This window comes from Eumetopias jubatus, unplaced genomic scaffold, assembly GCF_037043125.1.
Source record: "Eumetopias jubatus isolate StellerSeaLion01/CBP00866 unplaced genomic scaffold, mEumJub1_p1.0 scaffold_16, whole genome shotgun sequence".
NCBI lineage: Eukaryota > Metazoa > Chordata > Mammalia > Carnivora > Otariidae > Eumetopias > Eumetopias jubatus.
This window is the reverse complement of record NW_028274822.1, coordinates 80,197,727-80,223,308: the sequence shown is the minus strand read 5'-3', so window position 1 is coordinate 80,223,308 and position 25,582 is coordinate 80,197,727. Positions and strand designations below refer to the sequence as shown.

The 25,582-nt window shown below is 42.8% G+C and overlaps 1 protein-coding gene across 3 annotated transcripts in view; it reads right to left on the bottom strand.

Annotated features, from left to right (window-relative positions):
• FBXO21 (F-box protein 21) overlaps nucleotides 1–20,141 on the bottom strand; it is a 52,252-nt gene extending 32,111 nt beyond the window's left edge. For all 3 annotated transcript variants that reach the window (XM_028116503.2, XM_028116504.2, XM_028116506.2), the window contains exons 1-7: nucleotides 19,896–20,141; nucleotides 18,876–19,011; nucleotides 15,912–16,006; nucleotides 9,286–9,407; nucleotides 6,455–6,601; nucleotides 6,034–6,170; nucleotides 4,956–5,092 (exon numbers count right to left, since the gene is read on the bottom strand). In XM_028116503.2, coding sequence (XP_027972304.1) covers nucleotides 4,956–5,092; nucleotides 6,034–6,170; nucleotides 6,455–6,601; nucleotides 9,286–9,407; nucleotides 15,912–16,006; nucleotides 18,876–19,011; nucleotides 19,896–20,134 — 1,013 coding nt within the window. In that variant the 5' untranslated portion in view covers nucleotides 20,135–20,141. The remainder of the gene's footprint in view (nucleotides 1–4,955; nucleotides 5,093–6,033; nucleotides 6,171–6,454; nucleotides 6,602–9,285; nucleotides 9,408–15,911; nucleotides 16,007–18,875; nucleotides 19,012–19,895) is intronic.
• Between the last annotated feature and the right edge of the window lie 5,441 nt (nucleotides 20,142–25,582).

The following is a 25,582-nucleotide window of genomic DNA, read 5'->3' as shown; positions in this document are numbered from 1 at the left end:
AAAAAAAAGAAACAAAAACGAAATACAGAGAGAAGTTACACCTTTCTTCTAGGTATGCATCACAAATTCTACTAGATGTGTAAAGCACTGGGTCATCTCAATCCTCCAAACCACTTGAAAAACATGTGCCCCATTTTCACAGAATAAAAAACTGAGGCTCAGAGGAAGCGGAGGTCTGAACTCTGCCCGACTTCAAAGCTCAGGTATTTTCTATTATTCCACTCACCAGAGGGTATCATGGTCATTCAAAGAACAGGATATAATTCAATAACGTTGTTTCTTTTTCCTTTAAATGGCACATTTAATGAGAAGGCAGTTCTGCCTATTTGATGAACTGTTTCTTTCAGAAAAGCTAATCTCCAGCTGATAAGAAATCGAGCATTTGCTTTGCACATGAGCGAGAACGTAGCTACTCTGTCCTCTTCCCCACCTCCTTCTGTGCCCTCCCCCCCTTCCCTCTCTGGTGAGGAGGGAGAGAGGGGGAGATTTAACGGAAGACTACAAAGTAAGACTTTCTTTAAGAACTCTTTGATCTAGATGGACTTCACAGATATATTCAGAACACTTCATCCTAAAACCGCAGAATACACATTCTTTTTAAGTACATGTGGGACATTCTCCAGAACACATCACACATACTGGGTCACAAATCAGGCCTCAACAAATACAAAAAGATTGCGATCATACCATGCATCTTTTCTGATCACAACACTATGAAACTTGAAGTCAACCACAAGAAAAAATTTGGAGACGACAAATATGTGGAGATTAAATAGCATGTTACTAAACAATGAATGGGTCAACCAGGAAATCAAAGAAATTTAAAAAATACATGAAAATAAATGAAAATGAGAACACAACTGTCCAAAACCTCTGGGTTGTAGCAAAGGTGGTCATAAGAGGGAAGTATATAGCAATAAAGCAATATAACACCTTAAGAAGCAAGAAAAATCTGAAATAAACAATCCAACCTTACCCCTAAATGAGATAGAAAAAGAACAAGAAATGAAACCTCAAGTCAGCAGAAGAAGGGAAATAGGAAAGACGGGAGGAGAAGTAAATGATACAGAAACAAACCAAAAACACCCCTGGTAGAACAGATGAATGAAACCAGGTATTGGTTCTTTGAAAAAATTTAATAAAATTGATAAACCTCTAGCCAGACTTTTCAAAAGGAGAAAGGACCCAAATAAATAAAATCACAAATGAGAAAGAAGAAATAACAGCCAACACCATAGAAATATATACAATTGTAAGAGAATATGAAAAATTGTATGTCACCAAATCAGACAACCTGGAAGAAATGGACAAGTTCCTAGAAACATGTAGACTACCGAAACAAACAGAAATAAATAGAAAACTTGAACAGAGCAATAACCAGCAAAGAAATTGAATCAGTAATGAAAAAAAAAATCTCCCAACAAACAAAAGTCTAAGGCCAGATGACTTCACAGGTAAACTCTACCATTTATTTTTTTTTAAAAGATTTTATTTATTTATTTGGCGGAGAGAGACAAAGTGAGAGCAGGAACACAAGCAGGGGGAGTGGGAGAGGGAGAAGCAGGCTTCCCACTGAGCAGGGAGCCCGATGCGGGGCTTGATCCCAGGACCCTGAGATCATGACCTGAGCCGAAGGCAGACGCTTAACGACTGAGCCACCCAGGCACCCCTCTACCAAACATTTAAAGAAGAGTTACTACTTATTCTTCTTAAACTATTGCAAAAAATAGAAAAGGAAGGAAAACTTCTGAATTCCTTCTATGAGGCCAGCATTACCTTGATTCCAAAATCAGATAAAAACTCCACTAAAAAAGAGAACTACAGGAGTGCTGGGTGGCTCAGTCAGTCGAGCATCAGACTCGATTTTGGCTGGGGTCATGATCATAGGGTCATGAGATTGAGCCCTGAGTCAGGCTCCACACTCAGCATGGAGTCTGCCTGCCCTTCTCCCTCCCCACATTGTTGTACACGTGTGCACACGTGTGGGCACACACTCTCTCTCTCCCAAATATATAAAATCTTAAAACAAAAACAGTACAGGCCAATATCCTTGAAGAACATGGATGCAAAAATTCTCAACAAAATACTAGCAAACCGAATCTAACAATACATTAAAAGAATCATTCACTACAATCAAGTGGGATTTATTCCTGGGTTGCAAGGGTGGTTCAATAGTCACAAATCAATCAATGTGATACACCATATTAATAAAAGAACCAGATGATCATTTCAATAGATGCAGAAAAAGCATTTGACAAAATACAACATCCACTCAGGATAAAAACACTCAACAGGGCGCCTGGGTGGCTCAGTTGGTTAAGCGACTGCCTTCGGCTCAGGTCATGATCCTGGAGTCCCGGGATCGAGTCCCACATCGGGCTCCCTGCTCAGCGGGGAGTCTGCTTCTCCCTCTGACCCTCTCCCCTCTCATGCTATCTCTCGTTCTCTCTCTCTCAAATAAATAAAAATCTTAAAAAAAAAAACACTCAACAATGTAGGTTTAGAGGAAACATACCTCAACATAATATAAAGACCATATACGAAAAACCCAGAGCTAACATCATCCTCAATGGGGAAAAACAGAGAGCTTTTCCTCTACAGTCAAGAACAAGACAAGGATGTCCACTCTCACCACCGTCATTTAACATAGTACTGGAAGTCCTACCCACAGCAATCAGACAACAAAAAGAAATGAAAGGCATCCAAACGGGCAAGGAAGAAGTCAAACTTTCACTATTTGCAGATGACACAATACTCTATATAGAAAACCCAAAAGATTCCACCAAAATAATTGCTAGAACTGATACACGAATTCAGTAAAGTCACAGGATACAAAATCCACCTACAGAAATCTGCTGCATTTTTATACACCAAAAACGAAGCCGCAGAGAAAATAAGGAATCAATTCCATTTACAATTGCACCAAAACCAGTAAGATACTTAGGAATAAACCTAACCAAAGAAGTGAAAGACCTGTACTCTGAAAACTATAAAACACTCATGAAAGAAATCGAAGACGACACAAAGAAATGAAAAGACATCCCATGCTCATGCATTGGAAGAACCAATATTGTTAAAATGTCTACACTATCCAAAGCAATCTACACATTTAATACAATCCCTATCAAAATACCACCAGCATTTTTCACAGAGCTAGAACAATCTTAAAATTTGTATGGAACTACAAAAGACCCCAAATAGCCAAAGCAACCTTGAAAAGGCAAAGCAAAGCTGGAGGCATCACAATTCCAGACTTCAAGCATATTACAAAGCTGTGTATTACAAGTATATTACAAACGGCACTGGCACAAAAAGAGACACATAGATCAATAGAACAGAACAGAAAACCCAGAAATAAACCCACTATTATATGGTCAATTAAACTTTGACAAAGCAGGAAAGAATATCCAGTGGGAAAAAGTCTCTTCAACAAATGGTGTTGGGAAAACTGGACAGCAACATGCAAAAGAATCAAATACAAAAATAAATTCAAAATGGATGAAAGACTTAAATGTGAAACATGAAACCATTAAAATCCTAAAGAACACAGGCAGTAACCTCTCTGACATCAGCCACAGCAACTTTTTAGAAGTCTCCTGAGGCAAGGGAAACAAAAGCAAGAGAAACAAAAGCAAAAATACACTACTGGGATTTCATCAAAATAAAAAGCCTCTGTACAGTGAAGGAAATAATCAACAAAACCAAAAGACAACCTATGGAATGGGATAAGATATTTGCAAATGACACATCTGGTAAAGGGTTAGTATCCAAAATCTATGAAGAACTTATATTGGGGTGCCTGGCTGGCTCAGTCAGTGAAATGTGCGACTCTTGATCTCAGGGTTGTGAGTTTGAGCCCTGCGTTGGGTATAGAGATTATTAAAAAAACAAACAAACAACAAACCCTTATAAAACTCAGCACCCAAAAAATGAATGATCCAGTTAAACACTGGGCAGAAGACATGAATAGACATTTTCTCAAAGAAGACATCCAGATAGCCAACAGACAGATGACAAGATGTTCAATATCACTCATTATCAGAGAAATGCAAATCAAATTTATAAGGAGCCATCACCTCACCCCTGTGAGAATGACTAAACTCAAGAACACAGGAAACAATAGGCGTTGGTGTGGATGAGTTTATAGCGGCATTCTCTACAATAGCCAAACGGTGGAAACAGCCCAAGTGTCCACCAACAGGTAAGTGGAGAAAGAAGTGGTATACTAATACACAGTGGATTATTACTCAGCCATAAAAAAGAATGAAATCTTGCCATTTGCAACAACACGGATGGACGTAGAGAGTATAAAGCTAAGCAAAATAAGTCAGTCAGAAAAAAGACAAATACCGTATGATTTCACTCATATGTGGAATTTAACAGAAGAACAAAGGGGAAAGAAAAGAGAAGCAAAACAAGAAACAGACTATTAACTACAGAGAACAAGTCGATGGTTACCAGAGGGGAGGTGGGTAGGGCGTGGTGGGAAGGATGAAATAGGTGATGGGGATTAGGGCATGCACTTGCGATGAGAACTGGATAGTCTACCGAAGCGCTAAATCACCTGAAACTAATATTACACTGTATGTTAACTACCTGTAATTTAGATAAGCACTTTAAAAAAAATAAGCAAAATTCCTTAAAACAAAAACCCTCTTTGATCTGATCTGCTTTGCAACTGAGACCTAGAGACCCACCCAAAACCCTGAGCTCCTGGTCCTACTCTTTATATAGAGAGAGAACTGTAAATTCACATGCAGCTTTAAGAAAGAATACAGAAAAATCCAGAATGCCCTTCTCCCAGAACCAGAATCTCGACACTGATGGCCAAGGAACCAGACAGCTGGCCCACCCCCAGTGCTCTGGTGAACTTCTCTGTTCAGTTCCTGCACTTCCTCTCAGCACCATGGGAGTAAATCCTGAGGCCCAATCACAATGTGGCATAGGTGGCTCACCCTTCTGCACCCTGGCACCACCTTAACAAGAAGTGACTGGGGAAGTTGACAGGTTCCAGTGGGACCCCCAACTGCCGGGCAATTGTCAAGTAGAGCAGAGACATGCTGATCGGGATTCCTGTTCTGCGAATCAAAACCTAAAGGAGAAAAAAATCCTTTAGCTTCATGGAAAGGAACCAGACCTTGTCATTCCCTTAACGTAAAGTTCTTACAGGGCCCCCACTGTGCATTGGGAATGACACTAGGTTTTTGTTGGGCAGTATCTGATTTATTTAGATCGGGGGTCTGCAAACTGCAGTCTGTGGGCCAAATCTAGTCCATCGCCTGTTTTTGTATGGCCTGCATAAGAAGAGTTTTAACATTTTTTAGTGTTTTAGAAAAATCATGAAAAGAATACTATTTCGTGACACATAAAAATTACATGAAATTCACATTTCCATGTCCATATAGAAGGTTTCACGGGAACACAGCCACACTTGTTCGTTTTTGCAATGTCCGTGCCTCCTTTCAATTCCAATGGCAGACCTGAGCACTGAGGACACACAGCATATGGCCTACAGAGCCAAAACGTCTGGCCCCTGACAGAGAAAGTTTGCAGATCTGTGATTTAGGGTGTGCTTCTTCCAAAAAGAATGAAAGGCCATGTCAAGAAAAGTGTGTAAAATACGACAGAAAAAATTTAAGGTACATACAGGGCAACAGAATAGATTTGAAAACGGTGCTAAGGACGAAGCACATTAAAACTAAATATCAATGATATGGCCGGCCAAATTTCCTCGGGACATTCTACAGGACAGTGCAGAAAACAGACCTGATTGGTTTCACGGTTTCATGTTTGTAAGATATAAACTGACCAAAGTAAGAGAAATACCTATTTCTAGACAGGAAATGATCTCAAAGGTTTTCACACTGAGAAAAATAAAAATCCATAGCAATATCCTGATGGTAGAGGCAAAAATGCGTTTCACTGGGCATTGAGAGATGAAAAGACAATATATTTGCCCTCAAAAACAATACAATTGGTCAGAAATTAGCTTAAAAAATACATATTATTCTGTTTTAATTCACCCGCATTTACCTGGTGCATATACAAGTTGAGGGCATTATAGTAATCCATCCGGTTCCCCTTAAACTTGAGTTGGTCGTAAAGGACATAGTTCATGGCATCCAGCACCTGGCTCTGGAGTTCTATCTCCATTATCATGGAGGATTCACCTGAAACACAGAGATCTACTCTGAGGACACAAGCACTCCCCACGTTGTGACCAGTGTCCCAAACCCGTACCAGTCTCCCAACAGGACCCAGCAGGTGCCGCCAGTCCAGGGTGGAGAAACGAATATGAACTTAAAAGTCTTTCACATTTCCAGGTGAACATGGTGGTGTCATTAACTGCTTTTCTGGTGGCATAATAGAAACATCCTGCAGAGTTTCTCAAATCCACAAATCCTCTGCAAGGTTTTCTTTTGCAAATACAGTTGGATCCAAAGCAATTCCACACCTGCCTTGAAGGCCAAGCTGGGGTGTCGACTGTTGATGCCCCGGAGGGTTTTGCAAACAAGCTCCACAATGCTGTCAATCTGGGCCTGGATATCTTTGAGGCTGATGTCAGAGAGAGGATTACAGTACTGGTCAATATATACAGCACCTGAAAATGAACAGGAATTATTGAGTAAGGTCCTATTTTTACCCTTTTCCTCTCAGTTGCTCATTTAGCCCAGACACCTGGAGCCATGGTTCTTTGCACCATCCTAGCAGATAAGCTTCGTTCGTGGATGACAGACCTTGCTGCTAATACATGGAGAAGGAGCCACATTCTCACAACAAAGAAGTTTAAACACTTTATTTTCAAAAAATAAACCGAATCCTCTCTCAAAGGTTATGGGCTCAAAAAACGGCATGATACACAACATATTCCCATATTCTATTACAAAGAGAAATAAATGCTATAAAGGAGCTCTTTCCAGTAACTATGAAAACTTAATGGCATAAGACAGTCCCTTTACTTTAAAAAAAAAAAAAAGTTGAAAGCCCTCAATGAGGGATTTCTACAAACCGTACCCCTCAAAGGTGAAATAGTTAAATGAACTTTGGAGAGAACTGTACTTTGGAATTACAGAAACAGTAACACTCAGGGAACCTGCAGCTAAAGACTTGTACAAAGTACACTGGAGACACTGTCTCTGGAATCCAGCTCGGCTCTTTACTGCCTGAGGTCATTTTCTAACCAGATGCCAAAGGGCTAACTTGATTATTTGGTTATTAAGACATTTTCATTTGAGAAGCTGCAGTTACGACTTGTTTTTGGAGTTATTTTATTTATTTTTTAAGATTTTTATTTATTTATTTAACAGAGATAGAGAGAGAGCACAAGTAGGCAGAGCGGCAGACAGAGGGAGAGGGAGAAGCAGGCTCTCCGCCGAGCAGGGAGCCCGAAGCGGGGCTCAATCCCAGGACCCTGGGATCATGACCTGAGCCAAAGGCATCCGCTTAACCGACTGAGCCACTCAGGCGCCCCTTTGGAGTCATTTTAAATTCAGGAGGTCAGGTTCTCGACCCCCTACTCACACTGCAAGGAGCTGCAAGCAGGCATCAAGAGACCCGGACCCCAGTCCCAGTTTTGCCCCTTAGCTAGGGATTGGTTCCTGGGCTTTCTTGGGATGGTTTCCTCACCTGTTGGCTGACGTCCATTCCACCCTAATGCTATGATTCCTAGACTCTATTAATGCTATCAGATTATTCTTGTTAGTCACCAAGGATTAGAACCCTGGAGCCGACTTCCACTTGCTCAACTACTTGCTCAAAAGCCTTCAATGGCTACCCAGTGCCTATAGCACTGATTTGGATGAGTTACTTTCTTTATATTTGGAAGATGAAAAAGAAAGTCATCGTCTTCATAAATAAGTTACAGAAAACAAAGCCTGTCAAATTATGTGGAATAAACAGAAGATGGGGGACTCTCCACTCCAGGATACACAGAAGATTCCAGGCTGGTGAGGATGTTTGAGTTTAATCAATGGAAAGAGATTTTTCACTTCCTTCTAGATGATGAGACTTTTACACAATCAACAAGAATCTGCACTAGGCACTGTGGAGTACGTACTGATCGTAATAATGTAAGGTCAAGAGACACGAGAAACTTAATGATCAGTTGGAGAACAAAATGCACACACCTGAAACAGACACTACACCGTGGTTTACTAGTCAATGCTACTGCACGTATGGCTTCTGAGGCGAGTAAAATCTGTAAGCGCTGCAGGAGTCGGCAGAAACTCAATGGAAGTTAAATTTGAACCGAATTTCCGCGGGTGCGCAGGATTTAAGAGGGAATTCTAAGAAAAACGGATAACACTAATGAAGATACGAAGCCAGGAGGGAAGACAATGACCTGGCTGGAGCAAAGTGGGGTGTTTTGAGAGTAACAGGCATAGGTCTGGGCTTCGGGGGAGGTCCAGATTATGGCAGGCACTGAAAAGCAGGCAGAGTTAATCTAAAAAAAAGGAAATCAGCCAGCCGCAAAGGGGTGGTGAAAAGGCCAGGTTTCAGGCTGGACTGGTGCTAGGTGTCAGTGGCCTTGAGGCTCAGGAAGGCAAGTGCCACTTCGAAAGCGGCTGCCGGGAGAGGTGACAAGTCTGCCCAACCACAGGAATAGAATGGGGACACAACCATGCCAACACTGGAAAGAAAGAAAACTGATGAACTGGATAAGTCACAGGGAGCAGGGAATGAAAGTGAATGAACAGTCGTACCTGCACTTCATAACCATAATTTATGGGAGTGCTTCTGCAATATGCTAGGAATTTAAATTAGTTTAAAAAAAACGAAGTCACATTTTGTTCTTGTCTGACTTAGCAGGAACAAAGTTATTCCCTTCATCATGTCTGTCCACTCGACTTCTTTCTCCTCACTTCTCATTATGGACAAGCAGACTCACTGATGCACAAGGACACTTCGTCCTCATTAAACTCCAACCAGGGAGGTGAAGGTGAAGGGATTTGCTTGAAGTCACACAGAGACAAAACTGGACAAATTTCTGATTTGGACATGATGCTTCAAAGCTTATTAGAAAAAGGGAATTTAACCTCATTAGCTAAATTATCAGCCTCATGCTTTGAACTGACGGTGCATCTTGAGAAAACACTGTCTCTTCAGCTGACAGCCAAACACTCTGGCAAAATCTTAGCTCCAAGTTTAGCAGTTTTGCCTGTCTAACCTCCAGAAGTCCATGCAGCACAGTTCACTTTTCTGCCACGCCACCCTCAGGGACGGTCTCCACTACTGATGTGAGCGACAGCTTAGCTGCCTATCAGAAGATCACTGTCAGAGCCTCACCTTCAAGATACGATTCATAGTCATCAGGCTGCTGAAGAAATGCCTTCAAGTTATTTAAAATTTTCTGTTGGCGTAGGTAGTAGAGAATTTTTTTAGCGTAGTATTTCCAGGTCAAAGCTTTTCTGGAAGACAAACAAACAAGTCAATGAGAATCAAGATACTAAATAAAACCTTCGATTACCTTATTTTTTGCTTCACACTAATCATAGGATGTAAAGAGCCTACTGAACAAGAAAAATATAACTGGTTCGTGATCACATGGCACTTCCTATCATGGAACAGATAGCACAATTTACGACTTTGCATTTGTAACTAACACTAGACCATTCGTGCTGAAATCCAAGAAAACACTGACCTGTTTGGCTTCAGATTTACTAAAAGGAAATCCAAGAGAAAGCTGAAAAGCGGGGGCAACTGGCTGAGGCTCAGGAACCAGGGGTGAGGTGTCTGCAATCTGCTGGCCCCTGGGTACCTGCCTCAGGAACTCAGGCCTTGGGCTAAGGCTCCCTCTTTCTACGCTCACTCCATGGTGATCTCATCCCATCTCACGGTTTCAAATATTATCTCCACTGACAGCCCTCAGTTTATTTTCCAGTACGCATTTCTCCTCTAAACTCCAGACCTGTATGTCCAACTGCTCCTCCACAACCCCACCTGGTTGTCTGGTGAACCCCTTACCCATGCTTCCCCTCCCAGCAATCCCCCTGTCTCAGGTAAAGGCAACTCTGCCATTGCAGTCAGGCCGAAAACCTTGGAGCTCTCCTGGCCTCCTTGCTTGCTTGTTCTGCGGCTACATTCAACACAACCACCTGTGCTATTCGCTGTAGCTCAAAGTCTACCAGACATGTGAACACTTCCCACTCACTCATCTAAGTCCCCATCATCTTTTGTCTGTATTTTAACAGTCCCTGAACTGAGCCCCCAGCTTCAAACCTGCCCCTCTACAGTCTCCCCTCCACACGGCAGCCTCAGTGCTTCAGTTAGCTAAGTCACAGCACAAAAACCCTCTGCCCCAAATTCTTCGCGGGTTTTCCACCTTGCTCAAAGTAAAAGCCCAAGTCCTAACGATGACCTAAGAGGTCCTTTAAACTCTCCCCCCATTACCCCTCTGACCTCAATTCCTGCTCTTCTCTGCCTCCACCAGGCCTCCGGCCACACTGGCTTCCCTGCTGTTCCTTCATGCCTGGTGGTGCTCACCTCGGGCCTCAGCACTCTCAGCTCCTTGACTGGAACATTCCTTCCCTGGAGATCTGCAATCTGCACCCTCACCTCCTTTCAGGTTTTCATTCAAATGTCATCTTGAGTATGGCCTTCTCCCCTCACCCCCAAATACCCCTCCCTGATTAGTATTTGTTTACAGCAATTCGCATCTTCTAATGTAATAAATCATCTTACTTGGTTAGTGACTATCTCCCCTACTAGAATGTAAGCATTTCTGTGTTGCTAACTAGTGTATTCTCAGTGCCTGGGATAGTTTCTGGTACACAGTAGATGCTCAATAAATATTTGCTAAGCGAATGAAATGCTTTACCAGATATCCAAATGTACACAGGGATCACGGGAAATAGGAGGGACACGGATTAGTTTATCTGTGTGGCTTCAGAAATAAAGAACTCTCTGGGGCGCCTGGGTGGCTCAGTCCGTGAAGCGACTGCCTTCAGCTTGGGTCATGATCTCCAGGTCCTGGGACTGAGACCCACATTGGGCTCCCTGCTCAGTGGGGAGCCTGCTTCTCCCTCTCCCTCTGTCTCTGTCTCCCCCACCCTGCTTGTGCTTTCTCTCTGGCTCGTTCTCAAAAAAATAAATGAAATCTTAAAAAGAAAAAAAAAAAAGGACTCTTGCTCTTCAGTTAGTAAATGAAAATCGGCAGAACTAGGTTCTACCAGTCTTTTAACCTTTGAGTTGTAAAGTATGTCAACCTAGAAAACTGCACGAAACAAATAAGCAGCTTCATGAATTAAGCTTAATACACGATTATAAGACAAACATCCTCGTACCTACCAATCAGGCTGAGAAACGACTTCACAGACACCCCAGAGCCCTCCAGGGCCCTCTCTCTCCCATCTACAGCCATCACAACCCACACCTTCATGCTCATCACTGCCTCACCAAATGTACATCCCCGAACACTCTAGTCTAGCCCATTTTGAGGTCATTCAAGTCTCTTAATGCACAGGCTCCCCCTCCATCTTTCCTTTCCCTTGCACTTTATTTGTTGAAGAAACCTGGTTGTGTGACCTGCAGTTTCCCACAGTCTGGAATTTGTTGACTGCATCCACAAGGTATGGTTTCACATGTTCTTCTGTCTTCTGAATTTCCTGTAAATTGGATGTAGACCCTTGATCAGATTCAGATTCCATTTATTTGGCAAGACTACTTCACAGGTGGTAAGGAAGTCCTTCCATCAGGAGGCAATCATGCCTTGGCTTTCCCTTTCGGTGATGTTAGCAGCCACTGCTCCTCAATGCCCAGGTCCATTAATTCATTAGAGGTTGCAAGGGGTAATATTCTAATTCCACCATCCTTTCTTCATTTATTAGCTGGAGCATTTCTATAAGGAATAATTTCCCCTCATCCACTACTTAATTCCCCCAATGGCACAATAAATAGGAAAGGCAGGATAAATGCTTGTGTCTTTCCTTTTGTTTTTCAAAATAATAATAATTTGAATTCTTATTATCCTCCAAAGGTGAACAATTAGTCGTTCCTGAGTATTATGATGAGCTAACAGAGCTATACACAGTTGGTGTGTTTCAACCCATCCCAGTGATTATCCATACTGCTGCTCAAATCACATCTCTGGCCAATGAAAGCCTCTCCATGTTGGCTCCTGAACACTTACAACATGAAATATTGATACTTCTGATATCTGGTTCCAGATTTCCAAGATGCTTCCAGACTTATCTTTTTACAATTCCTGTATCAGACCTAGAATCAGCCCTTTCCCCACAATCGTGGCTTCTTTTGATGGGAAAGGGTATATCAAGACCACTATCTGGGTACTAGGGATCCTCATTTCTACTAGATTGGTTATTGTTTCTGGACCTTTTCAACGGACAGAAATAGTAGGTCCAGTGTGTCTATGTGTGTATCCACACACACACCCCTACATATTTTTAAATATATCTCAGGAATTCACACTGATACTTCTAAATCAAATGCAGAACTAAACAGTTTTTACCATCTTCTATTTTGTATCTCTAACTTTTCTTCTTCCGAGAATACCCCACTTCTCTAGAATACCAGAGATGAATTAGAATATCACCTAGATACTCGTTTGCTTTATTCCACATCTTAGAAACACACAAATGCCCAGCCTCAGAATAACAAGACCAGTATTTTCATCACCTTGATAAGTACTGAAAACAGCTAAGTATTTGTTTCCATTCTCCCCTACTCTCTGCTCATTTCTTTAAACAACTGTACTAGATCTATGTTGAAAAGGTTTATGGCCATTACATACTTTTTACCCTATTAACTGTCACTTGGATTTAACTCTACAAGTAAATATGTATTTAATGCTCACCATTAGTCCTTCTGTCAGTGTCTCTCTGGTTGTTTTGGTTGTTTGAAGCTCATTTTCTAGCACATTTCTCACGAAGGGCTCAAAAGTCCCCGAGTCCTCACAAGTTGGTAAGTTTGTCTGCAGCCTTTATACTTGGAAGTCAGTTTGGCTGGATATAAAAATCCTTGGCTGACATTTCTGATCCTTGAGCATCTTAAATATATTACTCTTTTTCCCTCTGACATAGAGCAACTGTTGAAAAGTCTGATGATATTCTGATTCTCTTAACCTTATCAGTGCCTTCATCTTTTTTGGTTGGATGCCCAAAAGACTTTTCTGTCTTTAAAATCCAGTAGGTTTACTGAAATATGTCTCAGTGATGGTCACTCTGGGTCATTTTCTCAGGTACAGCGTATGCCACTTTTAATATGTTGTTTCAAATCTTTATTGTAGATGTACTCTTTTTAAAGATCACACAGAACACCATAAATGCAAACTGTTTTCAAATATCCAGAGATTGGTGCTTCAGCATTTATGGAAAACTATCCTTCCTTCCTATGCTTTCCATATTTGCACAATAAGCATTTGCCAGGAATGAATACAAACAGGGTCCCTCAAGAACTCCAGCATCCCAAAATATTTACAAATGTAAGTATTCCCTCTCATTTAAAAACAACCCTGTCTTAGGGTTGTTCAAATGTGTGTCAGGCCAAGAGGTGACATTATCTGTGACACTCATTTTTAAAAAGACTATAACTATGCTTTTTTTGTAACTGGCTGTGCATATTTAGTCATGTTTGCCAATCTAAGTAAAAAAAAAAAAAAATTCGTTGTTATTTAACATTTCTTTGCAGAGTGAATTTAAAGATCTACAGGATTCTCAGCCCTCTGGATCTGCTCTTCTGTGAATGTCCTCCTCTTCTGCGTCTTTTTCAATTTCTTCTTAGACATTTTAAGAATTCTACTGATGTTCTTTATAGTTTCTTTGGTCAAAAGGAAGTTTATTTTTTATTGCAAAACTCTGTCTATATTCTTGTATTGCTCTGGTCTCATTAATCTTAGTTAAGTAGCTCTCCCTAGATTAGACACAAAGTCTGCTATTTTACTGACGGATTTTCATTGTGATAATTTTAAAATTTAGGTTATTTAATCTTTTGGAACTTAATTTTTGTGTATGATGTCAGTTTTACTTTCTTCCAGATGAATATTCAGCTATTTCCAATAACAACCATTAAGTATGCCACCTTTTCCCCTCTGACTTTAAATATATTATCTTTTATGCTGGGACACAATTCTGAATTATTCTGTCACTCATGTAGCTCTCAACTCTCAATTTAAACACTGTTTCAGTTACAGCCAGCTTCATCTATGTCCTATTACCCAGTGATGCAAGCTTTACAAAGTGATTATTTAAAAATTGTGGGGTTTTTTTGGCTCATCTAGTGAATTTATTCTTCTTGACATATTTTATGACAATATTATCCAATTAAAGCAAAAAAACTCCTGTCCCCAAACTCTTTTTGCATCCTAATTGGAATAGCACTAGGGTTATGTGTTAATTTTAGAAGAACTGACATTTTTGTAATAGTAAGTCTCCCCAGTCAAGGACATGCTATCTTTTATGTTTTTCGGTAACATTCTATAGTCTGACCTCGGACGCTCATTCCCAGGAACCTATTACTTAGAAATAAGACCACAAAAAACATCACCCTCCACAATAACATAAGATGGAGAAGAAAGTGGCTGCTCATCAACAGTGGGATAGTTAAATAAATTACAGTATGTACTGTAAAACAGTATACAGCCATTAATAAAATGAATTTGACTTTTTATCAGTTGATTAGATTTCCACAAGGTAATGCTAAATGAGAAAAAAAAGATACAGAAAAGCACCTATTTTATGATCACAATTCTGTGAAATAAATGATCTCCCTCCATCCCCACATATATTGATGTGTATCAGAATGTTAGAACATAGGCTAAGCTGTCATCATTAATTACAGGGGTGGGGCAGGGAAAGCCAATGCAAATGGAGAGAGTGGGGAGGAATGGAGAAACAGCATAAGCAAGAAAAAATAAAGTCTGCATTCAACATCAAATCAAAACTACAACAACCAATAAACTTAGTATATATGACATTATGTTTACATATTTGAAAGTATACTCACATATATGTAAAAAAGACAGGTCAGCTTTTATTTTTAAGGCTGTACAATACTATTAGATCATACTTCAATTCATTTATAGATAAACCAAAATACAAACGGAAAAATGACCTCTGCATCTGAACTCATCCAAGGCCTAGAATAGTGGCACATTTACCTCTCCCCTACAGTTGTTCCTGATAGATAGTTCTCTCTCCTAAACCCCTTTAAAAACAAGAAAATATCCTATGCCTTGTTTGTGAGCTATCGCACAATAAGCTCTAAGGAAGATGCTAAGCTAGCCTTATCTTCTATCACTAATAGTTTCCAGAACTTTTAGGGCAGAAAATCTTTTTCATTGGTATGTTAAACTGGAAGCCAAGTCATCTTTTAGGTAAACTGGAAATTAACCTTCACAGCAGAAAATATGAGGCATAAAAAATTTTAAACAACAAACAAGAGACGATGGATTCTTCTTGATCAGGAGAGATAAAGGAAAGGTTCAATCAGATACCAATAATGTTCAAGGCCAAAGTAAGATCATTTCTTAACAAAACTCAGAAATCATTAAGAAAATCCTCCATTAAATTAAAACATGCCTAAGAAATCAAGAAAAAAATTCAATCCATAACAGACAAATTTGGTGATGGTAGGTGGAGAGGTCATAAAGGAAGGGTAGTTTATATTACTAAGTGACATAATAGATATAAGTGCCAAGCACAGTATTTGACCCATACTAGGAATAAATACTAATTCTTTTTTCCTTCCAAAAGGATTTTTGCAAGGTTTCTTTAAATATCAATTGTCTCTGTGTATTTACATTACTTACACAGAATTTTTCAAGAATATAACGATGGCAAGACATGAAATATTTGGAAAACATATCCCAGGGTTCAGCCACATACAAATTACAGCAGTTAATTCTGGGCATTATTAGAATGAACAAAAAACAATCCTTGCTAAAACGTGTAACTTACCTTCCTTCCATATTTAGGATACACACCAATTCATCCTCAAAAAATATCTCTGGTCCCTCAAGATTCTCAATGTCACTAAAACCATTACAAGGGACCTATGAAGAAGACATATACAAACAGGCCTCAATAACAGGCAATAATCTGTCACTCTCACACACAAATCTGAGTTGCAAACAAAGATGCTCATGTGCATGGAAGTGGTAACAGCTGTCCTACACTATCCTGCACCACCCACCATGGGTGGCAAGTAACATGTGGAGTAACAATAATTTGTTCAGATCTTACTGCCCCAGTTGTAAATTAATTATATTTTCATAGTCTGGAATTTCTGAAATTACTCAGAGTTCTAATGTGAAGAAAAATAGCTCTGAAACAAGGATTAGAAATACAAAATATCATAATTTACAACAGTGATTTCATGCAATTTATGTTGTACTCAAGTAGGAGCACAGGACCAGAGAGAAGCCTAGTACTTTGGGCAACTCACTTAACCCACTGGGCCTATTTTCTCCTCTGTAAATTGAGGTGGGGGTACCAATAAGCTTTAAAATTCTACTACTTCTCCCATTTTGTTTTGAAAGTAGCCAGGAAATTTCATGTCAACCTGTGTGCATGCAGAGAACACAAGAATATAAGGGTCCTGAGCCAAAGTAATCATCCACCCACAGATCAATCTTAAGTCTATTCCTGCTATATTCAAAGTCCTTGACATATTTCTAATTAGGCAGTGGTACACAGAAAGAGGGAGCTAAGGAAAAAATACAGCAATTCATCATTATTAGACAAACACACAGGCTGTTAAAAATGCACACAAAACCAGCTGGACTAGAAACAGAGGATGCAAATTAGTAGCCCATGACCAAGTGCATCAAATACATCTAGCGCCCAAATATATGTGTGTGCAATCACATTTGTACCAGTTTTAAAATCTGATATGAAGGCTTTTGGCCAGGGCATGGCTTATCCAGAATAGAACATAAATTCTGTCCATCTTAATATCAACGAAAATTTATTTATAGAAATGAATTACACTAGGGGCGCCTCAGTCAGTTAAGCGTCCCACTCTTGATTTCGGCTCAGGTCATGATCTCAGGGTCCTGAGATCAAGACCCACGTCCGGCTCTGCGCTTAGTCCTGAATTAGCTTTGTGTCATCCCTGCTCCTGCCAACCGCCTGCTTGCTCTCACTCTGGCTCCTGCTCTCTCTTTCTCTCTCAAATAAATAAAATCTGAAAGGAAAAAAATAAAGAGAGGGAGAGAGAGAGAGAGAGAGAAAGAAAGAAGGAAAAAGAAAGAAAGAATGACAGACAGACTGGAAGGAAGAACTGAATTACATGGGGGATATCTGGTTTTATTCCCCATAGGGGAATAAGTTCAAATTTGTCCAAAGTTCAAATTTTCCCTTTCAAAACTTGAAAAGTCTTGAAAACAATTCACATGTATGAACTCCATTTAGTAATATTAATTAAAATTAGAAAATAGGAATTAATCAGGGTGCCTCACTAGCCCAGTCAGGAGAGCATACAACTCTTGATCTTAGGGTTGTAAGCTCAAGCCCCACATTGAGTGTAGAAATTACTTTAAAATAAAATCTTGGGGCCTCTGGGTGACTCAGTTGTTAAGCGTCTGCCTTCGGCTCAGGTCACGATCCCAGGGTCCTGGGATTGAGCCCCTCATCGGGCTCCCTGCTCCAAGGGAAGCCTGCTTCTCCCTCTCCCACTCCCCATTTGTGTTCCCTCTCTCGCTGTGTCTCTGTCAAATAAATAAATAAAATCTTAAAAAAAAAAAACTTAAAAAAGAAAGGAAGAAAGTAAGAAAAGAGAAATTAATCTTCAGTAAACCAGGAAGTAAAATAAACCAGAGGCACCTGGCTGGCTCACTCAGTAGAGCATGCGACTCTTGATCTCACAGGGTCCTGAGTTCAGGCTCCACACTGGGTGTACAGTTTACTTAAAACAAACAAAAAATCCCAAAGCCAATAAATAAATAAATCAGACTGGCTCATTTCTAGGCCCTCAATCAGAAGTAAATTTAAGGGGTGCCTAGGTGGCTTAGTTGGTTAAACATCTGCCTTCGGCTCAGGTCATGATCCTAGGCTCCTGGGATTGAGCCCTGCATCGCTTCGGGCTCCCTGCTCAGTAGGGAGCCTCCTTCTCCCTCTCCCTCTGCCATTCACTCCCTTGTGCTCTCTGGCTCTATCTCTCTGTCAAATACATAAAATCTTAAAAAAAGAAAGAAAGAAAGAAAGAAATTTAAAATATTAGTGTGAACTACTTCCCGGAATTACAAAAACTTAAGAATCATGACCTAATATAGAAACTTCTGAGACGCTTTGTGGGAAAAGAAAACAACTACAAAAACCCATGCATTTCAGCAATATTTAAAAAAAAAAAAACAAACAACACTTTTCAGGGATAATGAATGCAAGATAATTTAACTGACGGAGTGATACGTCTGATTTACAGATAGCTTCCAATCCTTCCAATTACCTTAAGAAACAATGCTATTCACTAGTGGTTAGTTAGAACTTGCAAAGCCAGAGAAGAAAAACCGTATTAATTTTGTCAACCCTTCTGGGAAAACAACTGGGCAAACGAAATCTGTAGTGTTTGATCACCGATAATCCCCTAACTCCAGCGGGGGCTGTGAAAAATATGTCTAACCTCCTCCAGGAGAAATGATGCTGATCTGGATTCCCTCTACATTGTGCTGCGGGTCCCTCCCTCCCTCTCCACCCCCATTCTCTCTCTGGCTTTAGAAAAGTAAAGCTGGCAGGGACAAATGGCTTCGTGTTGTTGGCTGGGAGGAAAAGGACACAATGACTCTTGCGGCCATCTAAGTGAGTCAGGGACTGTGAGAGAACTGAAAAAGAAGTATCAGAAAGCTGGATGAGCTAATGCCTACAGACCCAGACACATACACCACTAGCAGGCAAAAGCGGGGAGCTACATCAACGGATCCTTACGTGCTCCGAAAAGAACCTCTTTGAGAATGAGGCTACAATCTTCCGGGCTTCTAACCCAGCTTTTTGCCGAACTTTATACTCCTCCAACCAATTGACGTAGTCGGTGGGGCTGTAGTGTTTCATAAGGGAAGGCCACCTACAAGGAGAGAAACACCCTCTCAGCTTAACGGAGACTCAAAGGCAGACACACGAATCAAAGACAGCCTTGAAAAACAGGGAAAGCAGTATGGTTTAGTGGCACCGGGGCCCTGGCGGTGACCCTAGTTCAAATCTCCACCCGGCACGCAGCCTGCGGCGTGACCTTGGCGTGGCAGTAGGAATGCTCCGTCTCCACTCCCCATCTATAAAATGGGGACAGTTGCAGCAACAGTAATAGTGACGACAAGGGCTGCTAACATTGATCGCGCGCCTCACAAGGGCCGGGCCCTGTGTAAATAAATGCTCCTTACACATCATCTCATTTAATAACCACAGTAGAAGGTAGGTCTGATTATCCCCGTGTAAACTCGATGAATGGGGCTCAAAAGAAAGGGAAGTCGCCACCCCCCCCCAAGGTCATACGGCAAGTGTGCCACGGCCAGATTGATCCGGGGTCCCACACCGAAATCTGTGCTCTCCGCCCGCAACCGGGGAATGCTGCGTCCGCTTCCTCCAAGGGCTGTTAGGATCACTGCATCATCGCCGGATCCATGTAAACATTTTAGCTCGGAGTCGGGCACAAAGAAGCGCGCAGGATGGATCAGCAGCGATCCTACCGTCGTCACCCTCTATGGCGGGCCCCTGGCTGCCGGGAGCTTCCCGATGCGCAATTTGGGCAGCGGCGGGTCCGCGCGGCGTGGACCCCAGGGGCCCGGAGAGCCGGCGGCCCGGAGGCCTTTGTCTGTCGGTCCGCGGGCAGGGGTCCGGGGGTGGCCTCCGGGGAGAGGGTCCGCGCGCGGGCAGGGAGGAGGCGGCGCGGGCCGGCCAAGCCCGAGCCCGGGCCCGGGGGGCGCGGGGCGGGGGCGCGGGCGGCGGGCTCACCTCACCCGGAACTGCTCCTTCCACACCTTCCCGCTACTCTGGCACAGCTCGCGCAGTCGCCGGCAGGTGCTGGAGACGCGGCCGATGTCGGCGGCCGTCAGCGAGCCGCTGCACAGGATGTACTCCAGCACCTCGCCGGGCAGGTTGACGAGGCAGCTGAGGCCCGCCGCTTCGGGCGCGGCCTCCTCCGCCAGCGCCGGCACCACCTCCATCGCGCTGTCGACCGCTGCCGCCGCCATCTTGTCCGCGTACCTGGGCCCGCCGCGCGCGCGCGCCAGGGCGCCCCGCTTCGCCCCGCCCACTCGCCTTGAGGGGCGGGCGCACGGATCGCCCCGCCCGCGTTCTTGGCCACACCCTCTCGGCCCGGGCTGCGACGGGTCGAAGGAAGCCGGGTCTTGGCAACTGCGCGGTGGGTCTGGGAGCTGGGAACCCGCGGTCGTAGCAGCCTCCAACTTTCTTGTGTGTCCGGAGCGCTTCCTGTGCGTGAGCTCAGCGGTCCTTCCGAATAACCCTATCACCTCTTATCTCCCCGAGTTACAGATGCGGAAACTGAGGATCTAGCTAAACGGACTTGCTCACAATTCCGTGTACTGAAGAGAGACTTGACTTCTGCTTGACTGCTCTAAATATTCTTGAGTTGGTGCTATTTTTACATTTTACATTTCTTTCTCCTCTATTAGAGCCCTCTATGATGGGTGCTGTAATTATACCCATTCTAGGAATACGGAAAGCAAGGCTCATAAAGGTGGGAGTCACTGGTTCAAAGTCACAGACACAAAAAGTGGTAGAGCCTGGCTTTGAACCCTTAAAGCAGGAATTACCATCCGGGTAATTCAGTGCCTACACCAATAATAATAATAATAATAATAATAATAATAATAATAATAATAATTTTATTATTAATAAATATCAAATAAATAAATGTTATTATTTTTAACCCGGGGCCCTGTGCTGTGTGCCCTGGAGATACAGATGTGAGTAAGACGGTGTCCTTGCCTCACAAGAGCTCAAAGTCCAGTTGGGGGGACACATAGGTATAGAAAAATCTACTGTCAGTACATGGAGGCTCAATAAGGCCCCCACCTCAATTTGGAAATCAGAATGCCCTGAAAGTATTGAAGTTGTAAAGTTAACTCTCAATGGATGGTGTTAAGCCATCCATTGCTCCCTACTGCCCTTAGAAATGAATCCAAAATCCCTAACATTCTTGCAAAGGGATAGTCCCCTGTTTACCTCTCCTTATCTATCTGAAGCCATTCTTTCCTTCACTAGTCACATCCCAGCCAGCCTGGTCTCTTTCCTTCCACTTCTGGCCTTCACAGGTATGCTGGTCCCACTGCCTGGAATATATTTTGTGCTAGAATGTCCTCCTTCTAGCTCCTCCGCCTCTTCCTCCAGGCCTTAGTTTAACCTCTCCAGATGACCTCCCGTTTCCTCACCTCAGCCCCACTGCCCCGCATATGATTCCTTCCCAGCATTTTTCAGTCTTGTCTTTACTTACTGAATTAATTTATAACTGTCCAACCTTCATCTTTCCTGCTAGATCAGAAGCAACTTCAGCATCAGGACTGTATTTGATTCACTGGTGGGTGCCCCGTGACTTGGCTCAGGCCCCATACGTAGCAGATCCTCAATAATTGCCTGTTATTTGCATTGTCCAACCAGCTGTTTAGCTAGAGCAGGTCAGACTTTCTGAGGGACAGTTTCTCATCTGTAAAATGGGGATAATAAGAAGAATGCTGGCCTCCTGGGATTGTCAGGAGAATTCAGTGAGTACATGGAGATAAAGCGCATAGAACAGAGCCCGACACAGGGAAAGTGCTGGATAAAAGTGTGTCATGGGGGAATGGGGAGATACTGCTTCATGAGTACAGGTTGTATTTTGGAGAGATGGCAATGTTTTGGAACTAGATGGAGGTGGTAGTTGCACAACATTGTGAATGTACTAAATGCCACTGAATAGTTCATCTTAAAATGTTTAATTTTAGGAGCACCTGGTGGGCTTAGTTAGGAGAGCATGGGACTCTTCTTGATCTCTGGGTTGATGTCCAGAACTCTCTCTGCAGCCCAGTTCGCTCCTCTGAGATCTAGACTCGCTTAGCTAACTGCTCACCTGACATTCCCTTTGGGTCCCTAAAACTCAGTGTGTCCAGGAGAAAACACACATCCTCCAGCAACTTCACCTTGCCCTCTTCCAGTGGTTCCTGCCTTAGGAAAGGCCACCCATCCATCCGTTTCTGCAAAACTAGAAGTCGTGGCCATCCTTGGCACCTCTTTCTCCCTCACCATCTCCATATGAATGACCAATAGAGGTTAATTCCTCTATAAAATGGGGATAACAACAGATCTTCCTATTAAATGAAACAATGCATATATGTCAGTTACTATTGCCGCATAACAAACCCAATACGTAGTGGGTGTAAAACAACCTTGTTTTTTTGCTTTTGATTTTGTGGACCAGGATGTGGGGAAGGTCTTAGCTGGGCAGCTCTGAATTGGGATGAGGTGGTGGCTCCAGATTCCATGCTCTCAAACACAGCATGTACTTAACTCCGTCAGATCCTACAGGGCCTGGAAAGAGGGTTGGGATCTTCTCTTAAGTGTGCTGGGAAGCACTCTCCATACTCGAATGCCCAAACAGAGGTTATGTTCTCTCTGCTTCAGTTTCTCTGAGAAAACTTTTTTGGGGGCGGGGGGAGATAAGGAAACAATTTTCTTCTCTAAAAGGTCACTTCTAATAGTTATCAATCTGTCTCTTTCTCTCTGTTTCCTTAGCCATGGTCCCAGTCCATGTCCCAGCATGGCCCCTAAATGTTCCCCTGGCTTTCACCCTGGGCCAGAGAATGTGAAAATCAGCCCCAGTGACACTCAGACTTTGGTAACCAAAGTTTTCAGGCCATTAGGTAGAAGGCAGACCCCACAGCCGCACAGGTGATTGGCAAGCTGTTCTCATGAAACAACTATTGTTTTCTTATCAATGCCACCCAGGCCCTCCTTCTCCCCCCACCCCCCCCTTTTTTTAAAGTATGCTCCCCAGCCAGCACAGAGCCCAATGCAGGGCTCAGTCCCACCACCCTGAGATTAAGACCTGAGCTGAGATCAAGAGCAGGATGCTTAACCAACTGAGCCACCCACGTGCCCCTCCTTTTTCCCATTTCTGATCAAAGATGACCAAGATCCTGTCAGGAGAAAAAAATGAAAATCTCCTGCCAGTCCAGAAAAGCCTCTCCACAATTCTAGAAAAGAGTAGTTTTAATAGTGAATAAGCAAACTAGACTTGAGGCACAGCGCAGGTCATCTGCTAATAAGATTACAAAACGGAGAGAAATCCCACGCTTTTCATGTATAGCCAAGTACTGCGTCCCAAACATGCTCTCAAGATTAAGGCTAACTTGTCCTCAGGTAGAAAGACCTGACGCATCTTTCCTAGTTCATCCTAAACTCACTTGGTAATCAGGGTACACATTGTGCTGGGTAATTGCCTTTGTCTCAAGGAAGTAATAAAACTTCTCATCTTTACGATAAGCAGGAGGTTACAGCTTGGAACAAGTTGCTTAGGCTAAACCCCCACGGTCCCAGGGAGTTAGGGACACTATCTTCCTTGATATTTACATTTCAAAGAGGCTTCTCTTCTCCCTCCGCCCCTCCCCCTGCTCATGCTCTCTTTCTCTCTCACTCTCTCTCTCAAATAAATAAATAAAATCTTAAAAAACAAAAAGAAAACATGATGCTAAGTCAAAGAAGCCAGCCACAAAGGGACAAATATTGTATGATCCCACTTACGTGAAACATCGAGAATAGGCAAATTCATAGAGTTAGAAAGTAGATTAATGGGAGGGCCTGGGAGGGAGGAGGCAATGGGGAGTTATTGCTTAATGGTAATAGAGTTTCTGTTTCGGGTGATAGAAAATGTTCCGGATGTTCTGGAAATAGATACTGGTGACAGTTATACACCATCGTCCTTTATATATTTTTTTAAGGTTTATTTATTTATTTATTTGAGAGAGAGAGAGAGAGAGAGAGTGTATGCGGGGTGGGGGAGGGGCAGAGAATATGGAGCAGACTCCCCTCTGAGCATGGAGCCCAATGCGAGGCTCAAGCTCACGACTCCGAGGTCATGACCTGAGCTGAAACCAAGAGTCGGAGGCTCAACTGACTGAGCCACCCAGGCGCCCCCACCATTGTCCTGTATACATACCATCGGATTGTATACTTAAAAATAGCTAGATGGTAAATTTTCTGTTACATACAGTTTACCATATTAAAAAAAACAGCAAAAGATTTACATACATATCAAAAAGACAGAGGAAAGATTTACATGCACATAGTTTCTCAAGGAAATGCTCTAAGAAGGGAAAAAGGGAATGAATCTCTTTCTGCTTGGGCAACAGGGAAATTTCTGAACAATTTACCCTGTAGGACCCTCTTCCCAAACTGCCAACTGTATTGAACAGAGAGCCAATCCCCACAGCCCTAGCTCCTGCTTAAAATTACCTAACACAAGTCCAAATCCCAGACTAATCCCTTCTGGTCCCTCCTACCTGGCCCCCCCAGATCCCCCCGGGTGCCCCCTCCCTGCTCCAGCAAGTGAATAAACCCATCTTTGTGGATTATCGCATGTGGTGTAGGTCCCGTTATCTTTGGCTAGAGGGTTTCAATATTCCTCTCCCAAGAGATCTCTATGACCTAACTAGAGAGACCATTCCCACAGCCTTCAACATCTTCAATGGCTTCAAAAGAAGTGTACAAACTCTTTCTCTTCTGATCCATCTCCCCAGACTCTGTCCCACCTGAGGGCCTTTGCTAATTCCGTTCTTTTTTTTTCCTGGAGGGCCGGCTTCCTGGTTCCTAACTCACGTTTAGATGTCCAACTCAAGCACCCTGTCTGCAGAAACACACACTGGGGGAAGTGTGCCCTCAAGGGGTCCTGTTCCATTCATTACACACTCCCAAATTGTCATAGTACACACATTGTACTGTTGTGCGAACTATTGTGTGAACTGTTGGGTTCACTCACCGGCACGGGCAGATCCAGCTTCCGTGGGGCCTGGAGCTTATACTGTTTGGAGGCCCTATTTTAGAAAAGGAAGGCATCAAGATGAAAAAAATGAACAGGGGCACACTTGTGTAGCATGAGAAAAGAAGGGGCCTTGAAAGGGTCTTTCCAAGTGAGGGGGCCCCGGAGTTAAGCTTCATTAGCTCCACGGGAAACACATCTCTTCTTATAAAATGATGACCTTCATGACAGCAGGGCCTCTGTCCGATTTTGCTCAGATATTTATTGAATGTACGGCTAGGGTATGTGAGAGGGTGTCACCCTATCCTACAGACACTTCTTCAGACCAAAGAGCCCCCCCGAATCCCCCCAAGCATGCTTGGCTTGCTCCCTTAGGCCGCCTCAGTCATGGGGCTGATGAGACCTTCCCCAACCACCTTCTGTAAACTCTCCGTCACTCTGCTGTTTTTCTCCAAAATTACTTATCACCCTTTATCGTTATGACATACTCCTTCAAAAAAATTACCGTCTCTCTCCTTCCAACAGAATGTGAGACCTCTTGGTTGACCTCCACTGTCTACAAAAGGGCCCAACACATAGTAGGTCCTCATTATATTTCTAGTGAATAAGGGATTAATCCTGTAAGTGCAAGTCACTTGAGCTGGTTGTAAATTGCACGGGGTGGGGGGTG